General features: G+C 35.4%; 1 protein-coding gene across 10 annotated transcripts in view; it reads left to right on the top strand.

Moving 5' to 3' along the window:
* Positions 1-22353, top strand: part of slc12a7b (solute carrier family 12 member 7b) — a 77386-nt gene extending 55033 nt beyond the window's left edge. For 2 of the 10 annotated variants that reach the window (XM_082183441.1, XM_082183442.1), the window contains exons 13-27: positions 284-402; positions 479-577; positions 1751-1870; positions 2014-2118; positions 4053-4221; positions 5638-5833; positions 6534-6700; positions 7972-8103; positions 10900-11007; positions 13565-13681; positions 14300-14475; positions 15638-15652; positions 16866-16999; positions 18088-21862; positions 21895-22353. In XM_082183441.1, coding sequence (XP_082039567.1) covers positions 284-402; positions 479-577; positions 1751-1870; positions 2014-2118; positions 4053-4221; positions 5638-5833; positions 6534-6700; positions 7972-8103; positions 10900-11007; positions 13565-13681; positions 14300-14475; positions 15638-15652; positions 16866-16999; positions 18088-18179 — 1749 coding nt within the window. In that variant the 3' untranslated portion in view covers positions 18180-21862; positions 21895-22353. The other 8 variants (XM_082183435.1, XM_082183443.1, XM_082183439.1 and 5 more) reach the window with 7 other exon arrangements.
* Positions 22354-23784: the final 1431 nt, after the last annotated feature.

Below are 23784 nucleotides of genomic sequence, written 5' to 3'. Positions count from 1 at the left end.
TCCATCCACCCTTGTAAAGTTAATCCCGTCCGAATAGGGCTTTAGTGTGTTAGCGATTATTCTGATTACTTGTCAATTTTTATATTTTATTATTCTTTTAACACTGTTGATTGGTACGAGAGTCGTAAATGAATTGTTTGTGTGGTGATGTGCTTATGTGTTTGAGCTGCCGTGACAATGTCATTTCCTGTTAAGGATCTATAAAATATCAACAACAATACTTACGACACATAAGCATCCACATATCCTGCCATACTCTGACTGTCATGTGATCGTGTCTCAGGTGTTCGGTCATGGCAAAGCCAACGGGGAGCCGACGTGGGCTCTTCTTCTGACGGCTCTGATCTGTGAGAGTGGGATTCTCATCGCTTCTCTTGACGCTGTGGCGCCCATCCTTTCAATGTGAGTCTCATGTCTAATGTGTTTTCTCCTCCGCTGTGACGACAGACTGTGTGTTTGACTGTGTTTCTCTCGTCAGGTTCTTTCTCATGTGTTATCTGTTCGTCAATCTGGCCTGTGCACTTCAGACGCTCCTGAGGACGCCCAACTGGAGACCACGCTTCAAATTCTACCACTGGTGAGACACACTACAATCATATCAGTCGTACGGCTGGAGTAATATTTTTTTTTTACATTTTCGAAAAAAGTCGCCAAGGCTGCATTTATGATCAAAACTACAGTAACAAATTTGAAAATATCTGTTTTCTATGTGAATATATAGTAAAGTGTAATTTATTCCTAAAATCAAAGCTGAATTTTCAGCATCATTACTCCAGTCTTCAGTGTCACATGATCCTTCAGAAATCACTCTAATATGATGATTTGATGCTCAAGAAACATTTATGATTATTATCAGTTGAAAAGAGTTGTGCAAGCAATATTTTTGTGGAAAACCTTTTATCTGAAAAAACATTTATTTGAAATTAGCCTTTTGTAACATTATAAATGTCTTTACTCTCTCTTTTGATCAATTTAATGCATACTTGCTGAATACATTTCTTTTTTTAAAAATATTACTGACCTCAACCTTTTGAACGTTAGTGTGCATTTATATCCTGATGGATAATGTCAAGCCCCACACTAAGTTTCTCTAAAATCAATATGCATTATGCAATCAAAACTCATTTTAATTTGTACGTCTTTGGTGGAAATGCTTTAAATGCACTGAACTGAAGCACAATGACTTACTGAAGGATTATATATATTGAAGGATTATATATACTGAAGGATTATATATATAGTGAAAGATTATATACAGTATAGTCAACATTTGATCAAAACCTTTCATCAAAGTTATACATGAATTTTGAACAATACCCGTTCTTGTCTTAGGACAACTTAAACAACTTTTTTGATCCACTTCAAATGTTGACTACTGTATAATATAACACTGAGGAACAAATTCATAGCTCAGATGTTGCTATTTTACACTTCAGGAAACTTGATTCTCATGTCTTTTCATTTCCATTTCAACCATCCTCATAAGTTTCTCCAAAAATTCCTCTGGAGAAATTAAAATAAACCGAGATCTCTTCTGAAACTCTGAAGATTACTGGGGTCAGAAGCATTACTCTTAATTGTTTATGTTAAAATGCATATTTAAATTTTGCATATGTATGTGGTGAAGTTAGTGGCACATTAATATATCCATTTGCTCATTGCCATCTAGGTGATTTATTCTTTATTATTGTTTTATTTCAAATGTTTCCTGTACTTTAACTGAGCTGGCGCTGCTGTTGTCATTCATCAGGACTCTGTCGTTTCTCGGGATGAGTTTATGTCTGGCTCTGATGTTCATATCCTCCTGGTACTACGCTCTGGTTGCCATGCTCATCGCTGGATGCATCTACAAATACATTGAATACCGCGGGTAAGAGCTGCAGAAGCGCATTACAGCCCACGCCGTGAGTCAGTCAGACGTTAAGCTGATTACTGCTGGATCTGCCTGAGTGATTGTCTGCAGTGTCATTGTAAGTTAATACTCGCTCACAGTGATTTCACGTCTGTGTTCAGGGCGGAGAAGGAGTGGGGCGACGGGATCCGGGGTGTTTCCCTCAATGCGGCGCGCTTCGCTCTCATCCGGTTAGAGGAGGCGCCACCACACACCAAAAACTGGAGGTCAGGATCTCAATACACAAGCACTTTTACATAAACCAATAAATCCATATTAAAATAATCACCTGGGATGCATGTCCAAAATCATACTGTTCAAAAGTTTGGGATTTTTTTTTAAAGAACTTTAATACTTTTATTCAGCAAGGATACATTCAATTGATCAGAAGTAACAGTAAAGACATTTATAATGTTACAAAAGATTATATTTCAGATAAACACTGTTCTTTTGAACTTTCTATTCATCAAAGAACCCTGAGAAACAAAATGAAAAACTCTTTTTAACACTGATAATAATCATAAATGTTTCTCGAGCATCAAATCATCTTATCAGAATGATTTGTGAAGGATCATGTGACACTGAAGACTGGAGTAATGATGCTGAAAATTCAGCTTTGATCACAGGATATAAATTACATTTTACTATATATTCACATAGAAAACAGTAATTTAGAATTGTAATAATATTTCGCAATATTACTGTTTTTACTGTATTTTTAATTAAATAAATGCAGCATTGGTGAGAATAAAAGTATTTTTAAAAACATAAAAAAAATCTTAAACTTTTGAATGAAAGCATTTTATCCTAAACCTTTGAACAGTAGTGTATATCATGTGTTTATCACAATTTTATTTATTTATTTAATATTTTTACTGTAAATTCAATTCAAAAATATTTTTGAATGAATTATTATTTTTATTCAAATGTATTACATAGAATGTATTGAAGGTTATCATGTTTTTTTAATTTTTATTCAGTGAATTAAAAGCAAGTAAAGCCAAATATCTAGCAGTCAACACATTTCAATACCGGCTTTCTTTCACTCCTTCACTCGCACTTCAGTGTCATAATCCAGAGACAATCAGTATTGGATTTTTCCCAGAGCTCTCAGTAATCTTTCATGGATTAAATAACCTGCGCACAATGAGATGCAATGAAACTTCTGTCGTCTTTCAGGATCCAGGTCAAACCTGTTCATGTCTCGTCGCAGCGATCTAATCTACATCAGGAGAAACTGATATGTGTTCTGTCCTGCGACATCTGTGAGCCTGTAGACAATCTCTGTTACAGGTCTTCCCTGTTTTTCCCATGTCGGAGCCTCTTTAAGTCCTTTTATGGACATGATGAGAGTCCCGCTCGTCTCATGGCCAGGGTTATTATAGTTAACTAAATCTAAAACCATAGAAAAAAACACATTGTTGTATATTAAATTAAAATAAAAGTTAACTGAAATAAAGTAATGTATTAAAAACATAGTTGCCAAGTAAACATAAATAAATAGAATAAAAACTATATAGGCATAAACTAACAAAAATGACAAAAACATACAACAAATAAAACAAATTCAGACTATAATAATATCTCAGTGATACTACAATAACGTTGCTCACGACTTCCCAGCTGCACTAGAATAATCCCAGTTGGAATTAATTTCAGGGGATTTTATTTCTACAAGTTTTGTGGGGTTCAATAAAGAGTAAATGATGGTTAATGATAATGGCAGATATCCTGAGCTCTTGACTTCTAGCCTCAGATTGACATCATTCACCTGAAAGCATCACACCTCTGATAGCCCTGCATAATCCTTTAATCCCGAGCCAGAAAAACCTCCACAGTTTGATTTGAGAATGGAGAATCCTTTCTTTTTTTAGTGCATAATGATATATTCAGTCCACCTTTTAGTCAGTTGTTCCTGTAAATAATTGTAAGGTTAAAGGTTGTGCACTAATACCTTATACATACCTATTCAGTGTTACACTTTGAAGAGTATAATGCATTAAAACACATGATCAACAGCACATTTAACATGTGTTAACAATGGGTTAAAAGTTGTAGCCATGAATAGGTAATTCTATAATCAGGCTTCGAGTGAAATGTCGTGAGTTGTGCTACAGCTCGTGATGGAGTATTGACTCGTGATGTTCCTGCTGTTCTCCAGACCTCAGCTCCTGGTTCTGCTCAATCTGGACTCTGAGCTGTCGGTCAAACACCCGCGTCTCCTGTCCTTCACCACACAGCTGAAGGCTGGGAAAGGCCTGACCATCGTGGGCTCTGTGCTGGAGGGAACGTACCTCACCAGAGACTCTGAGGCCAAACAAGCAGAACAGGTGTGTGTGTGTGTGTGTGTTAGAGAGAGAGAGAGAGAGAGAGAGAGAGAGAGAGAGAGAGAGAGAGAGACTGTATGTGTGTGTGAGAGAGAGACTGTCTGTGTGTGTGTGTGTGTGAGTGAGTGTGTGTGTGTGTGTGTGTGTGTGTGTGTGTGTGTGTGTGTGTGTGTGAGAGAGAGAGAGAGAGAGAGAGAGAGAGAGAGACTGTATGTGTGTGTGAGAGAGAGACTGTCTGTGTGTGTATGTGAGTGAGTGTGTGTGTGTTTGAGAGAGAGAGAGGGAGTGTGTGTGTGTGTGTGTGTGTGTGTGTGTGTGTGTGTGTGTGTGTGTGTGTGTGTGTGTGTGTGTGTGTGTGTGTGTGTGAGAGAGTGTCTGTGTATGTGTGAGAGTGAGAGAAAGACTGTGTGTGAGAGAGAGAGAGAGAGAGAGAGAGAGAGAGATTGTGTGTGTGTGTGTGTGTGTGTGTGTGTGAGAAACAAGTGTGTAAAACAAACACTGATAAACATGAGTGATTCTTCAAATAAAGGCCTATTTACTTAAAATCAAAATCTTTGGAGAAAAAGTTAGATAAGCCTCAAACTTGGACAGTTACTAGTTACAGATTACTAATTAAAAATCATTTTATGAAAAATATGATTCTCATGATTTTAATATTTTTATACATTTATTATAAACTGATTAGTAACATTTTACAATAAGGTCCCATTTAGTTAACCTTAGTAAGTACATTAACATTAACTAACGATGAGCAATACATTTGTTACAGTATTTATTTATCTTTGTTTTTAAGTTACTTTTAGTGTCTGGGTTTAGAAGTAGAGCAATTCTGGCCATTTTAACTTTTTCAGAACAAACTAAAAAACACAATAATAATACAAAATCACAATTATATTATATTATATTTATATATTATATTTAATAATTTAATAATATTTAATATATGAATATGTTAAAAATATATATTATACTATATTATAATCATTATAAATATTTATTATTGCTGCATTATTAAATTGAATTATCTTATTATTATTATTATTATTATTATTAATTTAATATATTCATTTAATGTTTCAATCTTTGTGTTAGAGTGTAAAGCTATTATAATCTACCCTTAGTTTAAAACAAGAATCACTGATTGTTTTTGTGAAAGAATTTTGTCTTCAGAAGTTCCTCTAAGTTAAGATTCACTCTTACGTAATTGGATCTGAAACACACACATTACAAACAGTCAATTACAAAATATCAAGACAGTTTGTCCTCAAATAATGTGAGCAAACAGGCTGTTGTTGCTCAGCAGGACTCCATCATTGAGCTCACACTGACACCTAGTGGCCACAGAGAGAACTGATCAATCCCAAATCCATCTTTGTTTGTGTTGATATGATTATTTTCTTCATTTATTTCCGACTGTAGAACATAAAGTCAGCCATGTCCGCAGAGAAGACGAAGGGCTTCTGCCATGTCGTGGTGTCGTCGAACCAGCGGGACGGCATCTCTCACCTGGTCCAGTCGGCCGGCCTCGGAGGAATGAAGCACAACTCTGTTCTGATGGCCTGGCCCGGGAACTGGAGACAGTCAAACGACCCTCAGTCCTGGAAGAACTTCATAGGTCTGAGTCTGACACTGTTAAACTGAGGAAGATGCTGCATCTCATTAAAAGAGGAAGAATACACAGATAACTAGACTTGCAGGATTTCTTCCAACAACACGCAACTACGATCTCAAGTCACCTTCATTTATACAGCGCTTTTAACAATATAGATTGTTTCAAAGCAGCTTTACAGTGAGAATAGGAGATTACAGTAACAGAGATTGTTTAGGCTTTACAGCAGATCTAGAATAAAGTTATTGTCCAGATAAAGTTAGTTTTTGATTGATTCACTTCCGTCGTAAAGATCATTAGTTATTAACATAATAACTGCTTACATGACACCGGTCTAACAGAAAACAGAAACTTTTAATGTGTTCTGGTCGTTCATTTGCACGACACCAGTGTTTGGTGCTCGCGAACGCAAACTTTGAAACAGGATCCAAGGTGCAAGTTTTGAAACATTTTGAAAAACATTATCATCTCCATTTAAACTTCAAAAATCTGTGAATCTGTGAAACCGGTGACGGCGTGCACATGCATATTACATGTTTAGTCTATAGATATGCGCGTTTGAATATACTGTGTATAATCCATACATGTGCCATATTGTATATGTGTGCAGGCGTGTAGTCTTTCTTTACAAATTGACATCACCAAATGATTGATTCATAGATCATTAGTTATTAGTTAAGAGCCTGTTTGGTGTTTCTCTCCTCAGAGACGGTCCGAGAGACGACTGCCGCACATCTGGCTCTCCTGGTGGCCAAAAACGTGGACAGTTTCCCTCATCAGGAGCGTCTCAGTGAAGGAACCATCGACGTGTGGTGGATCGTTCACGACGGGGGCATGTTGATGCTTCTGCCCTTCTTACTGCGACAGCACAAGGTTCGGCCCTGAGTGAGCTGTGAATCAGAGCTTTATGCTGTGAAGGCGGGCGTACATGGTGCGATATTTGCTGTTTTACGAGCTCGCTTGCAGATTATTTTGGGAGAAATCGTGTAGAAATCGTTGATGCTCGTTGATGCTCGAGGAATAACTAACCGAGCATCGAACATGTTATTTATGTTGAAATGAATGGCTACTGTTCTCTGCTTTTCAACTAATCATTTGCACACACATTTCTGTCATTTGTCTATCTGAAGCTATACATGCAACATTGAAAGCTCCGGTCTCTGTGTTTAGCGCGAGAGCTCACGTGATTGCCGCCGGCATTCGTGCAGGACAGTCGTGCCGTGTACCAGCTGTGCAATTAGGGCTGGGCGATATGGCTGAAAACTGTATCATGATATAAGCGTTTCATATCGGTCGATATCGATAATTATTTATATTTTTTATGCCCTATTTAAAATAAGGACCAGGAGACAAATATATTATATTAAAAAAAAAAATTATTTTAAACTTAACCTTTCTCTGATTATAATCCCCTCAGTTATAAAGGCAGAAATGTCGACACAACCATGGAAAACACTCACAATAATTAAAATGTAAACATTAGTCTAAAATCACAATGAACACTTAACAATTATCTCTTAACATTAAGGTGCAAAATTAAAGAATACGTAAGAAATGCTTAATAAAGTGTAATAAAATAGTGCAAAGTGTTAAATATAAATAGAGAAACCGACAACGGTCTTGTATAATTTGCAGACGACATTGGTCTGACTACGGTCAGACTCATAAAATCCCAAAAACTGCCATATCGGCGAGCCGACTTTCCCTGTTTTCTCAACAATCGCTGCTGCACTCACTTTCCACTGATCACTCCACGCCGGTTCTGTTACTGAAGAATCCAACATGAGACAACGATATGGCGCAACCATACTGTTACATGACTGGCTGTTAGCGTGTCACCCCCTACGTTGCTAGGTTACCAGAGAGTGAGTGCCTTTGTTCATGCAACCAAACTTGCTTCGCAACCTCTGGTTTCTTCCGACGAAGAAAAAATTAATTATCGAACGTTTTATCGAACGCATTTTTTATTGATATTGGTTACGTGTCTATCGCGATACATATCGTTATCATTTTATCGCCCAGCCCTATGTGCAATATCTCACAACCTCCCGAGTGCCCGAACTCACTCCATACGCCCGCCTTTAAGGACACTGATCTAAAAGTGTCATGGCATCTCCTCATGCTCTTCTGTGTCCGTGTCTCAGGTGTGGAGGAAGTGTAAGATGCGCATCTTCACCGTGGCTCAGTTAGATGATAACAGCATCCAGATGAAGAAAGACCTGCAGATGTTCCTCTATCACCTGCGTCTGAACGCTGAGGTGGAGGTGGTGGAAATGGTGAGCAGAAACTGATGCAGATTTATCAACATCAGGGTCTAAAACTGGGTTTGCTGCACAGTAGGACTGTCTTTATTATGATCTGAACTGTGATTTGATAAACATGCTGCAAAAAATTATATTATATTTATAGTATTCATTAATTTAATATAAGAATATAATGTTTTAATTTTTGTATTGTACTTTATTTGTATTGTTCTATATATTTATTATTGCTACATAATAGTGAATTATATTATTATTATTAATTTATTTAATATATTCATATAATTGTTTAATTTTTGTTCTATTATCTTATATTTAATAATATGAATTAATTTAAAATATGAATATAATGCTTTAATTTTTTTTACTTTATTATAACCATTTAAAATATTTATTATTGTTATATAATATTGAATTATCTTAGTAGTAGTAGTAATCATTTATTTCATATATTTAATATAGAAAATAAGAAAGAAGAGATCCGCACAGGAATATAGGCCAGAAAGCCCAGGGGATTATATTGTCCAGAGGCCACAGATAAAGTGCAAGAGCGCAAAACGTTTTCGGGTTGAACCGTTCATCAGTGTCGTGTGTTACCCAGCATACACCTGCGGCCATTTACACACGCATTACCGTAATCCATCTAACATACCGGAATATGGTTTTATCCCATATACAAATATTAACATCAATAGTCTACATGATTAGACTATATAGAATCCTCTATTAAAAAAAAAAATATATATATATATATATATTAGGGCTGGGCAAAAAAATCGATTTTTCGATTAATCGTTTTTTAAAATGTGGTCGATTCAAAATCGATTCTCAAACGCCAAGAATCGATTTTTTTTCCATCTTTATGTATTAGTTTTCCTCCACTGTTCATAGGCTTGCAAACTCAATTTTATAGCTAATGCTGTGAGATTTTATGGTAGTTTTATCTAAATCATAAAATAACCTCAATTAGTGCTGCACGTTTAATCATATCGCAATCGCTATGACAAGCCTATACGCAATTAGGCTATATGACCAAAATGCTGCCAAAATGCTGTCGTGACTGTGACAGAAAAACTTGCGATGATATCGTGCGTGCGCACAAGACAGCACAGAATAGAATCATCTTTCGCGCTTGAACAAAGAACACACACAATTATGCCAAAATGTATTTTTGTCGAGTATCTTTATAACATAAGAGCAGTCTTATGACGAACGTGAAGAGTTGTGCCTCGTGAGAGAATGAGTCCGCGTGTGAGTTCCGCGTCTCTGTCAACAGCGGCTGGTCTTAAAGGGACAGTACACTGTAGCCACTAATTATCTCTGTCATTTAAGTTAATCAAAGAACAAAGAGAACAGAGAAAAACACTCACTGCTCTTGAATAAAGAACTTTTGTAACTTTGATTAGTCAATATATAATTTATAATTAATGCAACACAGACTGTTTGATAATTTTATTCAATTTCTGTATGGCCTAGCTGTTAGACAGGAAGGGCACATATTATATTATATGCAACGTTTTTATATGTGGGTTTATGTGAGGATTGTTAACCTGTTTGATCAAGACATGCGACTGTTCTGACTTGTCCAATTTTCAGCATCAATTTTTCATCTTGCATCAAAATCCTGTCTATTCATTGTATGCATTTGAAATATAGAGTTGGGTTCTGTTTTAATGTACCCAAGTGTACCTAAAATAAAAAGAGTTTAATATACAGGTTTGTAGCTCTTAATTTCTTTTTATTAATTAAACACTTGAAAACTTGTTCACTTTTTTTTCTTTTCTTTTTCTTTTTTTAATAAATATAGGATTTGTATTTAATATTCATTGAGTGAGTCGAATCGAAATTAATTTAGAATCGAAATTGGAAAAATCGAATCGAAATTGGAAAAATCGAATCGAGAATCGAAATTCGAATCGAGAATCGAAATCGAATCGAATTAGAGCTTGCGAATCGAAATCGAATCGAATTGTAACATCTGAATCGATACCCAGCCCTAATATATATATATATATATATATTTTTTTTTTATCTGACCATCAATATGAACATAAATATACTCATTCCTATTATTGAATATCACAAAAGATTGTTCTCATCATCCCTACACGTCACATGCTTAGACATTGCAATGCATAATGAAACAACATTTATAGAAAATAATTGAGAGTATATTCCTCATTCATGCCCAAAGGTTATAGACATTTAAGGTCAAAAATCCATTTACATTCTCTCTGCAAAAGTTTAATATAAACAAAAATATTTAATATATGAATACAATATTTTAGTATGTGTTATTACAATTATTTATTATTGTTGCATAAAGTGTAATTATCTTTATTACTATTATTATTATTTATTTATTTATTTTATATTAAAATAATGGTTTAATTTTTGTGTTATATTATATTATTGCTACATAATATTGAATTATCTTTTATTATTGTTATTATTAATCTAACATGTTAATATAATGTTTTTATTATTTTTTTTAAATAATATAATTATTGTAATAATTTATTATTGCTACCTAATATTGAATTATCTTATTGTGATTATTATTATTTTAGCATAATACAATATTATTTAGCTGTTCTAATATAACATTTTATTTTTTAGATATATTTATTATTAACATATTCATATTTTATTATTTAATAGTAATACTTCTGTCCTAATTGATTAACTTTAAAGCTTTAATTTTCACAGGAGGCCTTTAGAGTTTAGTGTGTGGTTGATGATGTTATCCTCCAGATGTTGAGGCGTCTCCTCCACTGTAACTGAGCCTGTGATGTGTGTGTGTTTCTCCAGCATGACAGTGATATCTCAGCGTTCACATACGAGAAGACTCTGGTGATGGAGCAGCGCTCACAGATGCTGAAGCAGATGCAGCTGTCCAGGACTGAGCGTGAGCGAGAGGTGAGCTCCAATGAGCCAACTTACAGTATATACATTAATACCTCATCAGTGAATCTCACCAAAACTATCAAGAAATGTCAAAATGTGTACAGATTTCACTCTAAAATCAAAAGAAAACATAAGATATTATATATTATATAAAGAAAGCCATCTGTTTTTTAAATTGTCAAATTATTTTCATGCTATATTTTGTAAACCAATGTCAGTAAACAACTGTAATATAGAAAAAAAAATCATATAGTATTAAGGAAATATATACAGAAAAGGAAATGTGTGTGTGTGTGTGTGTGTGTGTGTGTGTGTGTATATATATATAAGTTTAAATAAGTAATATATATTAAATTTAAGTTAACAATAAATACTAACATGATATAATAATACTACCGCAATATATTTTTCTTATAATTTATGCTGATTTCAATTGGACAGGATGATATTATTTGTGCGTTACAGTAATAACAACTGTTGTGTTTAATTGTCATGAAAAATAATGCAAAAAAATCTTAATTGCCCTAAAAATAGGCATATTTTTCATGTTGCGTTGACATTTCTTCATGAGATTCAAGAAAGCCAGAGGTGGACAAAGTACACAACTTCCTTACTTGAGTGAAAGTACAGATACTATTCAGTGTGAGATTGAGTAAGTGCACTCGATAATGTCCACGATGGTTTCGGACACACACATGGTGTTATCAAACTGACCTCAGGTTCTGACGTCAATCCCACTTTCATTTCTGACCAGAATGCATCTAGGGTGACCACCCGTCCCGCTCTGCGTTGTCACCCCTTGTCCCGCACGTCACATATTGAGAAAATGTCCCGCATTTTCATCGGTCTATTGGTTTTTAATGATCATATTAAGAAAACGTGTATGTGTTCTTTTGCCTTTCTAAGAAAGCATTTTATTTATTCTTTTTGTGACGTAGTTTTCCCCCTATATTTAACAGCGCTTCGTCAGAAGTACAAATACAACAGCTGTTATTTAAATCCTATCCAATGGTTGAAAGGAAAGGAGTAAACACGGTCACTAGTAGGTTGTGACAGCTGTCAATCAAAATGTGGAGCGGTGATTCGTTCCGTGTGTTCCCTGTCAGAAAACAAATGGATAATCCGGTCAATTAAAATGTTTTTAAAATTTAAAACTACAGTCTGTTTGAGTGACACAAATAAGCTGGACATAGAGATATTGGCTCGACCAATGGAGTGACATTGGGGGCGGGGCTATCTGCTTCTGACCAATAGCAGATGGGAGGAGTATTTACATTTGCATAAAGACAGTCAATTTTTTATTTATTTTTTTAGAAGTGACACACTTCTAGACTCGGACTATTACAATTTAACAGAATTTATCAACTTGTTTCCTGCTCTGGCTGTTTTAATTCACATCCTTTCTAAAAATTTGAGTTTTTGGTCTAATATATTCTTAATATACAAGACTGTCAATGATCTAATTTCATGTTGTTTTATATTTTATTTGTTCATTGTTTATTTTGTTGGATTTTAGTTGTACTTGGTCAGAACTTTTTCAAAAATAGTGATCTGCATGATTCCTGCTGCCTTTGGGCTCAGTGATGTTGACTTTAAATGACATGTTATGTTACATTGTGATGTAATGGTGTTTTCTGGAAGGGACTAAAGAACAAATAACTTTTATCAGCTGAAAGCCAGAATACAACGTGTACGCGTACCCACCAGATTTCATCATGAGTCATTTTGTACCCCCCACTTTTAACTTAACGTCCATAATAATTGGACTTTGGGTTCGATTTTTTTTTACCATTTTCAGTGGTTATGAGGAGCAATATGAGAGAGAAATTTGGTAATCATTGTTTAGGTACATTAAACCACATCATATCATACTGTCAACATGGTTTACTTATGAAGCAGAATAGTGGGTCATATGTCTAATGCTTTTTGAAAACTTAAGGCTTTCTTCTTCATAAAACGAGTTCATCATCACATTTTTGTATACATTTTTATTTATTTACATTAGTAGCTAATCTACAGGACATCGTCTTTCAAAACATGACCTGCGCAAAAGAGGAAAAAAAAATTAATGCGTCATTGTCCCCAGCACATCTCAAACCAAACTGACACCCATGGTTATATAGACATTATATAACAGTTTCAGGTTATGTTTTAGTGTTGGTAACATGTCCCACATTGTCCCACACAAACTTATAATCGTCCCACATTTGGTTTGTTTGATGATGGTCACCCTAGATGCATCCCCGGACTGACGTTACTACTTTCTACTCAAGGACCTTGACAGAAATGTAGTGGAGTCAAAAGTACGATATTTGTCTTTCAAAATGTTGTGAAGTTAAAGTAAAAAGTTTCCAGAAAAATTAATACTCAAGTGAAGAACAGATACTCAAAAAGTGTACTTAACTCAAGTAAATGTGCTTTGTCACTGTCCACCTCTGAGGAAAGCATCTGACTTGCTGTGGTGAGTAACGTAGCAGGACTGAGGATCGTGGCTATGGCACATGATTACAGTTTTGTGACTTGTGGTCCCTCTTTCATTTCTGCTGCTCTCGGGGAAAACGCGCGTCAGATTCAGAGCATCACGGATGAATCGCGTAGCTCTATTCGGAGGAAGAACCACAGCGGAGCTCACGGCTCAGGCCTCAATAACCAGAACAGCCAACTAGATGAGGAGAAGCAAGAGGAGGTAGAGAACTCAAGACCACCGTCCCGGATCAAACGCATACAAGTGCAGAGCCAGAAGACGAGCTAGATTTACACTGGTTTATGTGTGTGTAGCATTAGCATTAGCTTTAGCATTGGCTCTGTAGCTGTAACCGTGTGCTCCTCCCTTCACACACCTCTTCCCATCATGCATGTGTCCGTGACCTCATGCACGAGCATCTGTGAACGCTTGTGACCCCACGTGATCGTCCAGTGACCCCTCTTTCCTTTCATTCGCTCGTGTTTCTCTGTGTTTGGCGGAAACTATAAATAAATATATAGAGAATGAATAAAAAATATCGCATGTTTAGCAGTCTGCATATTACAGACTAATATAGTTGCATGTATGTATGCAGGACACAAACTAAAACATTAATCTGATATGCTTTTCTTTTCAATGTAGATCTCATAATGTTCAGAGAAATTTACAATAATTTATCATTGTAAATAATAAATAAGTTGATATTGTTAAATTGATAAATACGTGTTTTGTTCACTTTAATGGATCTGAAAAACACATATATTTTTGTTCATCCTGGGATTTAAATGTTTTTTTTTGTAGTTAATATATTGATTTAATCTGATTGTGATGATGTCACAGGCTCAGCTGATCCACGACAGAAACACAGCGTCTCACGCGGCGTTAAACGACAAGGCCGACGCGGCGCCGGAGCGAGTCCACATGACCTGGACCAAAGAGAAGTTCTTCACCGAACGCAACCGCAACCGCGAGCACAACGCAAACATGGCCGTGCGAGACCTCTTCAACATGAAACCGTGAGTTCCCAGCTCGACCTGAACACACACTGACACTGTAACCTGTGGTTTAATACTTCACATGCTCAGATGAAAGTTTGACTGGGATGCATGAGCACACAAAAGCCCAGAGTCTTCTGGGTATTTAAAGGACACAGTCTGCATGTGTGTGTGTGTGTGTGTGACGTCATGATCACAGTGTGTCATCATGTGTGACGGTCACGCTTTCATCATGTGTCTGTGTCTCTGTCTCTTCATGGATTCATATCTGGAAGACAGATTATTGACATGTTTTTTCCTTTTTATATAATAGAGATAGTTATATTGCTCTCGAATGGTTACTAATGAATCTCACAAAAGCATCTGTAGATCATGATTCACAAAATAATTCAAAAGATAAAAGAGTTATTTTTTGCATAAAGAAAACTAATAATTTTAGGAACATTTAAGATTTTTTTTTTTGCATTGTGATATTATTGTCATGACATTTAAACACATTTTCCACCTAAATTCTCATTATTGTAATCCATAAAATAATTATACTTTAGAATTTGTTTTGAATTTCAAAACATGGTGATTCTCATTACTGTAAAATCGTAATTTTGTGATACAATGATTTTGTTTTTAAATCAACATAAATTAAAGTACAATAAATACTACAAATACTAAAAAATATATACATTTATTTATTAATTTTGTTTGTTTTAACTCTTTTTCCATTATTTATTTGGGTTGAATCATCTCACAAAAGATGCAGGATAAAAACCTGTCACCACCTTTAGATGCTATTTCTAATAAAAGTGCTCTTAAGTATTATTATTATTATTATTACATTTATTTAATAATTTATTTGTATATTAATAATTTATTTAATAATTTGATTTATCTATTTTTTTATTTATTTGTCATGAAATATATATATTTTTTCCTATTACTTTTTTTTTATTTTTTATATTACCTCAAGGTTAAAGTCTATGCAGAACATAATATTTGTCAAGATCCACATTTTCCTGTTATTTCTTTGAGAATCATGATCTCCAAAAGAGAAAAACATGAAGAAACTGTAAAAAGAAGTGTAATGGTGAGCTGATGTTAGTGTGTCAGTGCTGGTGTTGATCTTTGAGTGTGTGTGTGAAGCGTCTAAGCCTGTCTCTGTTGTTCTGTCCTGTTTTCCTCTTTCTAGCGAATGGGAGAGTCTGTAAGTCACATTTCTCTGTACTGTAGCTGTGTCTGTCTTCATCCGTCTCAAACCCTGCAGCACATACGTGTGTGTGTGTGTGTGTGTGTGTGTGTGTGTGTGTGTGTGTGTGTGTGTGTGTGTGTGTGTGTGTGTGTGTGTGTGTGTGTGTGTGTGTGTGTGTGTGTGAGCTTCGGCATGTGTGTGTGCGTTCACATCCCAGCATTCCCTCTGTCCATCAGCGCTTGTCCCGAGACATGCAGAAGCTCATGTGTGCAGCATGATGGATCTCAACAAGAAAACCTGTGCTTCATCTTCACCTGTTGTGCCTCAATCATCTTTTATTTACATTTAATATTTATTTATTAATAATAATAAAATATTAATAATGCAAATAATAATAATAATGCAAGTAATAATTATTATTATTGTATTTAAGTATTTTATATATTTATTTATTTAGTGTTTATTGTGGTATAATTACTAAAGTTAATAGAGTGGCATCATTATTAATATTTCCATTATTAATATTTTTATATACAGTAAAAAAATATATATATTTATTGTATATTCATTGTGGTATATTTGCTGCAGTTAATAGGGTGGCATCATTATTATTCTTTGCTTTATTTATATTTTTATATACAGTAAAATGTATTTATTTATTTATTCATCAGTTCATACTGGCACAAGGTGGCGCTGAGGAGCACACGTTTTTTCAGCTGTGTTTGTGATTTCATAATTCATGCTTTATTAAAGGCATGTGCATATGCTGTGCATGTCAAATCTTGATAATGTGCACACTAACCTCAAACGGCCTTTATTAGATTACTAATATATAATATAGATGATGCTTGAATTACAGTGCATATGTATTTATCATGCCATATTCAAGAGCTTTGCCAAGCTTTCATAGCACACATTGGAATTATGATCAGTTTAGCTTTATTATATACACATATTATGATAACATTGACCAATCAGGATCAAATATCGCTCTATGATAATGGAGAAATTTGCATTTGACTCCAGATGTCACAAACAATGAATATAAAGCTGTGCTTTGCAAATACTTAGTCAATATATACTAAATGTAGACTGAACATGAATACATGTTCGCTTATTTGTCCCTGTACTTTGATGTTGGCATGAATATGAATCTGCATTAATATGATTGAGTCACACGGTCTGACTTGTGTGTTGTTGTCCCTCGTCACATGACTGTGTGAAACAGGAACCAGTCGAACGTGCGCTGCATGCACACAGCGGTCAAACTGAATGAAGTGGTGGTCAACAAGTCTCAGGGCGCACATCTGGTCCTGCTCAACATGCCTGGACCACCGAAGAACAGGGGCGGCGATGAAAACTGTATCCTCACACAAAACACTTCTGGACACTTAAAATCAGATAGAAAATCAGATCAATAAATGAATTAGAAACATTTTTGTTAAAGGTATAGTTCATCCAAAAATAAATATTCTGTCATCATTTACTCACTCGCCGGTTGCTGGTCCCCATTGACTTCTATAGTATGAAACAAAATATATATATATACTGGGGACCAGAAACTGTTTGGTTTCCAACATTCTTCAAAATATCTTCTTTTGTGTTCAACAGAATAAAGAAACTGAACGTTGAGTAAATGATGACAGAATTTTTATTTTTGGGTGAACTATCCCTTTAAATGAAGTATTAATGATGTAATACAATACAATTAAATGGGAAAACTAAAGGGAAATTTGAAATGTTGCAATGAACTGAAGCACTAAAATTATTAACTGGAAATAAGAACTAAATCTGAAATAAAAATGACAAAAGCACATGGCAAAATTACTAAAAATGTAACTAAAATTAAAAGAAAATTCCAAATATTAACAAATAATATAGTATATAAATTATACTAAAACAACACTAATTCAGATTTTTTTTATTTCTATTTATTAATAATATTTCCTTTTATTTCCATGTTTTTATTTTTCAATTATTTGTTATATTTACTGTGTATATATAAGATTTAAAGTTTTAATCAACTAAATGCAGTGATATTTTTAATGCAGTTAGAAATAGAAATAGTTTTATTATAGTTCTTTAAATTCTATGTGATTATGCCAACCACAAATGGCCTAAAACAAATTAGTAACTACATTACTATATTACTGTATCTGGAGAAAGGGTTTTTTATTTTTTATTATTTTATTGCAACTCATATTGATTATTATCATCCAAAATGTAAGTATTTATTGAACATTACAGTTTTATAAAAACATTAAGCCTCTTAAGACATTAGTCATTAATCTTCATGTGACCCGTTTACCGTGGTAAAATCACTGTAATGCACGACCTTGAGAAGATTATTGCTTTATTTAAATCACTCATACTCACACTCATACACGTCTTCCCAGAAGCATTATTAGGAGCATTAGCATGCGTGTTTGTCCTTGACCGATGCGTCTCAGACATGGAGTTCATGGAGGTTATGATGGAGGGTCTCAACCGGGTCCTGTTGGTGCGCGGCGGCGGCCGAGAGGTCATCACCATATACTCATAAAGTGGATCGTGGCTCCACCGGCAGGAATTCTGTTTATTATTTTTTTCCAGAGCAAAGCGGGGCGTCATGAACACCGAGTGGTTTAATAGCAGCGTCACGTCCAGCTGCGTTTATGAGGAGACACTGATGACCTCCTGAAGAACAGACTCAACGTGAAGCACAAAGCGGAGACACCATCCATAACGTCACTTTAATTTATGCTCATTGACTGTTTCCTCGTTCTCTTTTATTTGTTCGTACAATGCTAGTTTTACGTCTGTGTATTGTGCATCGTTTGCCTGTGGCAGTGGCTCTTGTGGTTTGGTTGTTCAACAGGTCGAAGGTTTTCCAGATGCGTGCGAATGATCCGACGGCTTTAGTTTTGCGCTTATGTTTGCGTAACAGTAGGAGTGTTAGCTAACGCCTGTTTAATATCGATTCATTCATAAAGTCCATCTGCACGTCTCCATCGTGAACCTGCATTGCTTTTTTTCATTTGCGGACACTAGTTACGATTCACATTGTCGCTTGATACCCAAAATAACATCTGTCTTCAGAGAGCCGAGAGTTTTCCCGCGCCGTTCGGCTAATCCATATCCGTGATGGGAAAACAGCCCGAATGTTTGGGTTTTACACATCGGCTAATGTTCTCGCAGTCGATAGTGATGCAGAGCGCAGATGCTGAGTGTGTCAGGTGACGTTACTGACTTCATGATATGGAATGTGCAATAACTTTTTTTTATTTGTATCAAGCATCCGAGCGGGACATCCACTGACCAAGGCTTCTGTATTATAAATGTTGAAATGTTTAATGCGAACAGCGTTGAAGGAGAACAGCCATAACGCTTGACCGGCGCTGCTCTTGTTATTGAGCACTGAGGTTTTGTTTTGGCTCCATTTCGGCATGAATCTCTGAGATCAGTGTAATCGGGAGGATTTCAGCTGTATTTGCACTTTTTAGTTGTTTTTTTTTAAATTGTGTGATAAAAGCACAAGGCACAGCTGACCCGTCCAGCACAACCTTTGCTGATGATCAGAACCAGCACTGCAACATCGTTTTCTCTCAGCAATAAAAATGTTTTGTCATAAGCTGGAACTAAATTTAAGAAGCGTCTGTCGTGACGTTCATGAAGTGTGTTAGCGTAGACGAAGCGCGTCCAGTTAGCCTCAGCTATAGCAATCTACTGTATTCTCTTCAGCAACAGCCTGACGGTGAAGTGTGTTATTTCTGTGGGAAACTACAGTCTGTCACAAATGAGCTGGACATAGAGATATTGGCTCGACCAATGGAGTGACATTGGGGGCGGGGCTATCTGCTTTTGACCAATAGCAGATGGGAGGAGTATTTTACATTTGCATAAAGACAGTCTTTTTTTTTTTTTTTTTTTTTTTTAGAAGTGACACACTTCACCTTTACAAGGTTTAGGAATCATCGTGTTTAGACGAATCAAAACGGAGCAGTTTTACCAAGATTTACAACATTTTATTTGTCCTGTTCTTTTTGTTCTGATACACTGTGTTCCTACCAGGCGATGCGCCTCATTGGTCCAGAATCACTGCATATTACACAGCATATGTGTCCTGATTGGCTGTGATTTTGTTGAACTTGGTTCGGACACGGTGTCACATGATGTAACATACACTACTGTTCGAAAGTTTGGGGTTGATGCTTATTAATACTTTTATTCAGCAAAGATGCATTTAATCAAAAGTGACAGTAAAAACTTTTTTTTATGATTTAATGTCAAAAGATTCTAATTCAAATAAATGCTGTTGAAAGTTGAACTTTCCATCCATTAAAGAATCCTGAAAACAACCGTTTTAAACTCATACTGTTACACTGATAATAATCATAAATGTTTCTTGAGCATCAAATCATCATATTAGAATGATTCCTGAAGGATCATGTGACACTGAAGACTGGAGTATTGATGCTGAAAATTCAGCTTCGATCACAGGAATAAATTACATGTTAAAATGTATTCTCATAGAAAACAGCTGTTTTACATTGTAATAATATTTCACTATTTTTACAGTATTTTTTATCAAATAAACGCAGCCTTGCTGAGCAGAAGAGACACAAGTCTTACCGACCCCAAACTTTGGAGCGCTCGTGTCCTCTTGATCTGATGATTCAGAGTTATATTTTTGTGTGCCAAAAATCTCAGATAAGAAACTGCATGAGGTGAAACACTGTGAGCCGATGTGTGTGTGTGTGTGTGTGTGTTTCCATCATGAGGATCCGCAGCAGTGTGTGTGTCCTGACGGTTTCAGCGGTGCAGTGTTTGGGACATTATTACTGTGTTCTTCTACAGTGTGTGGTGTTCTCGAGGAGCCGATGGAGGGATCGTGTGTGTTATCTCTGCACCGCTCAGCTGTGCTCAGTGTGTTTCCCTGTAGGAGGAATTGTGGATTTTAGGAGGGGGGGATATTGTGTAAAATTGCTTTTCAAATTGTGTTTATTTTATGTGGTTATTTCTTTTACTCGTTCATTCAACATGCCATAGTTTTACATCTGAGTTCTTTGTAAACTGGAAATTTTGAGGCTTTTTTTTTTTTTCTATCAAAAGGACCTGGAGGTTATTGAACTGATTCATACAAATGTACAGTTTACAGTATTTTCTTTTCTGTCCTTTCAGACACCACACACACACACACACTAATGTTTTCGTGTCATCTGTGATGAGGTAGGAATAACCTCGCTGAGAGATGTGTAGATCAAAGTGTACAAACCAAAATAAAACAACAGCTGAAGAGCAGATGATGATGAGGATGATGATGATGATGATGATGATGATGATGATGATGATGATGATGATGATGATGATGAGGATGATGACGATGATGATGATTGGTTGAAACGCCCTCTAAAACAAAACTGGGAGTTCCTCATGTAGTTTGTTGAATTATAAACAGACCGACTCGGAAACTGTGGATTTACATATAATTTTTAATTTATTGCAATATTTTATATATTCCAAAACTCTGAGATCACTAGTGAAAATACAGCTGTTTTGCATTTAATACATTTTTCTATTACAAATTATATTATCAGCATTGTGCTTTGAGTGAAAATAGAATAAAAAAAAATTATAATTTTAATTTATAAAATGTATACAATTATTTGTATATAGAACTTTATATAGGCTATATATTCTATATATTCAATTCTATATACATATAATTTATATATATATATATATATATATAAACATTTTATATATTTTTTAATTTAGGCTATATATATATTTATTACTAAAAATAAATACAATTATATATAAAATGTTAATATATAAAAAGTACGTCTATAAATGATGTATATAGAATTGTATATATATATATATATATATATATATATATATATATATATATATATATTAAGTATCTTATTTATATAATTTTTAATATACTGTAGTTTACATCACAACATTGTTTAAAACTTTGTTTATTTCCATGTTTACGTGTGATTTTGAAAGTTGCAGATTTTCACGTTAGAGAACTGTCAGCTGAGTTTAACACATTTTACAACATCTTTTTTACTTGTTTAAATCCATGTTTTTCTCCAAAACGAGCAGTGAACATGTGAAAGGCTGCATCTTCTGTCCTCTACCTCAGTGTGTGTGACGGCTTCACTCGCAACAGTGTGTATCAGGTCCAGGGGTCAACAGTGTGTATCAGGTCCAGGGGTCAACAGTGTGTATCAGGTCCAGGGGTCAACAGTGTGTATCAGGTCCAGGGGTCAACAGTGTGTATCAGGTCCAGGGGTCAACAGTGTGTATCAGGTCCAGGGGTCAACAGTGTGTACCAGGGGTCATGCTCGTCTTTTAGTCAGAATCATCTGTCGTTTCAGATCCCCATCTGTTTGAAAGAAGACCGTGTGTGTGTGTGTGTGTGTGTGTGTGTGTGTGTGTGTGTGTGTGTGTGTGTGTGTGTGTGTGTGTGTGTGTGTGTGTGTGAGGTGAGGGTATTCTCCGTGAAGCTGATCTCAGGTCAGGTTCATTGCTCAGTCAGTGCTGTTAGCTGAAGGTTATGAACTGATCTGAGACCTGTGGGACTGTGCGAGCAGCCGTTGATCTGAGGCCGTGTGGACCGTCACACACTCGGGTAGGACATTACTCGTGAGTGTGTAGTGAAGGATCTCCCTTTAAGTGAAACTCGTGCCTCTGAGTCATTTAAATAAAAGTGTTACACTTCATGTGATTGATTTCTTGATTGCCAGGAAGAGGAAGTGGATCCAGGAATGATGTAAGAGTGGAATGTTGTGTCGGTGAGAGATTAGAGATGTCATGCACCGACATGCTAAACCTTCTAAAACATGTTTTGGTAACACTTCACAAGAAGGTTCATAAGTTAATGTATTACCTAACATGAACTTACAACGAGCAATACATTTGTTATTGTATTTGTTAATCTTTGTTAATGTTAGTAAAAAGTTAATTGTTAGTTCACAGTGCATTAACTCATGTTAACACGATTTTAATAAAGTATTAGTAAATGTTGAAATTAACAAAGATTAAAAAATGCTGTGCAAGTGCAGTTCATTAATGAACCTCACTGTAAAGTGTTACCGTATTTTTATAATTATTTTATAGTAATATACATTAATTGGAAGACTGTACATCACAGGATCATTAAAAGTGAACTAATAAAGGCAAAACTGTGATTTATTTGAACAAAACCAGCAACACTTGTGAAGTGAAGAGGTCAAACTAATGCAGAAATAGGCAGAAATAATAGAGTTTATTTCACCCGTGTTTCAGCACACACACGTGTCTAACACTGCAGGTGCACAAACACTCATTTAAATACACGCAAAGACGAAATTCAAATGTTCAAACAACCAAGAAAGTCAGACGGCATCCACCAATCACACAACACTACATACAAACAGTGATTTAAAATTGTTGCAAAACAAAACTGTGAGCAGTTACAGCTCTTAAAATATACAGTTTTCAGATGTGTATCTAGAATATATGAGAATATATGAAACACGTGGTTTGCGTGTATCCACCACCAGGTGGCACTTTAACACTTGACATGAGTGTGTGTGGCTTCAGTGTCAGTAAATGACCAGTTATTCTCTGTCATGCATGCATTGACCTTTGCTGGTCCGGGGTCAAGAACCATCAGCCGAATCAATATTTGTCCTTCGGTTCATTTGGTTTCGGGACACATGAATAAACGATGTGAAACACACTCTTCACACACACACACACACACACACACACACACACACACACACACACACACACACACACACACACACACACACACACACACACACACACCATCTTTAGTTGTTTAATTCTAACAGGATTAATTCCTAATTATGATTCTATTAGAATTCTTGGTTACACTTTATTTTAAGGTGTCTTTGTTATAGTGTAATTATAAGTACTGAGTAATAATAATTAACTATAGGGTTATGGTTATGATTCGGGTGTGGTTTAGGTTAGTATTTATAGTAATTACTCGAGTAACTGTAACGTGTTTAACAAAGACACTGTTATCAAATTATTTTATTGTGATCTTATAGTAAAGGAAATGTCCACCTTACAAATTCACACTGCAATTCAGCAATATTCAGAATTATCAGTAGAAATATACAAAATAATAGTAACACTTT

This window comes from Leuciscus leuciscus (genome assembly GCF_965113295.1).
Source record: "Leuciscus leuciscus genome assembly, chromosome: 11".
Classification (NCBI taxonomy): Eukaryota; Metazoa; Chordata; class Actinopteri; order Cypriniformes; family Leuciscidae; genus Leuciscus; species Leuciscus leuciscus.
The sequence above is the reverse complement of the archived record's forward strand: the minus strand, read 5'-3'. Positions and strand labels throughout refer to the sequence as shown.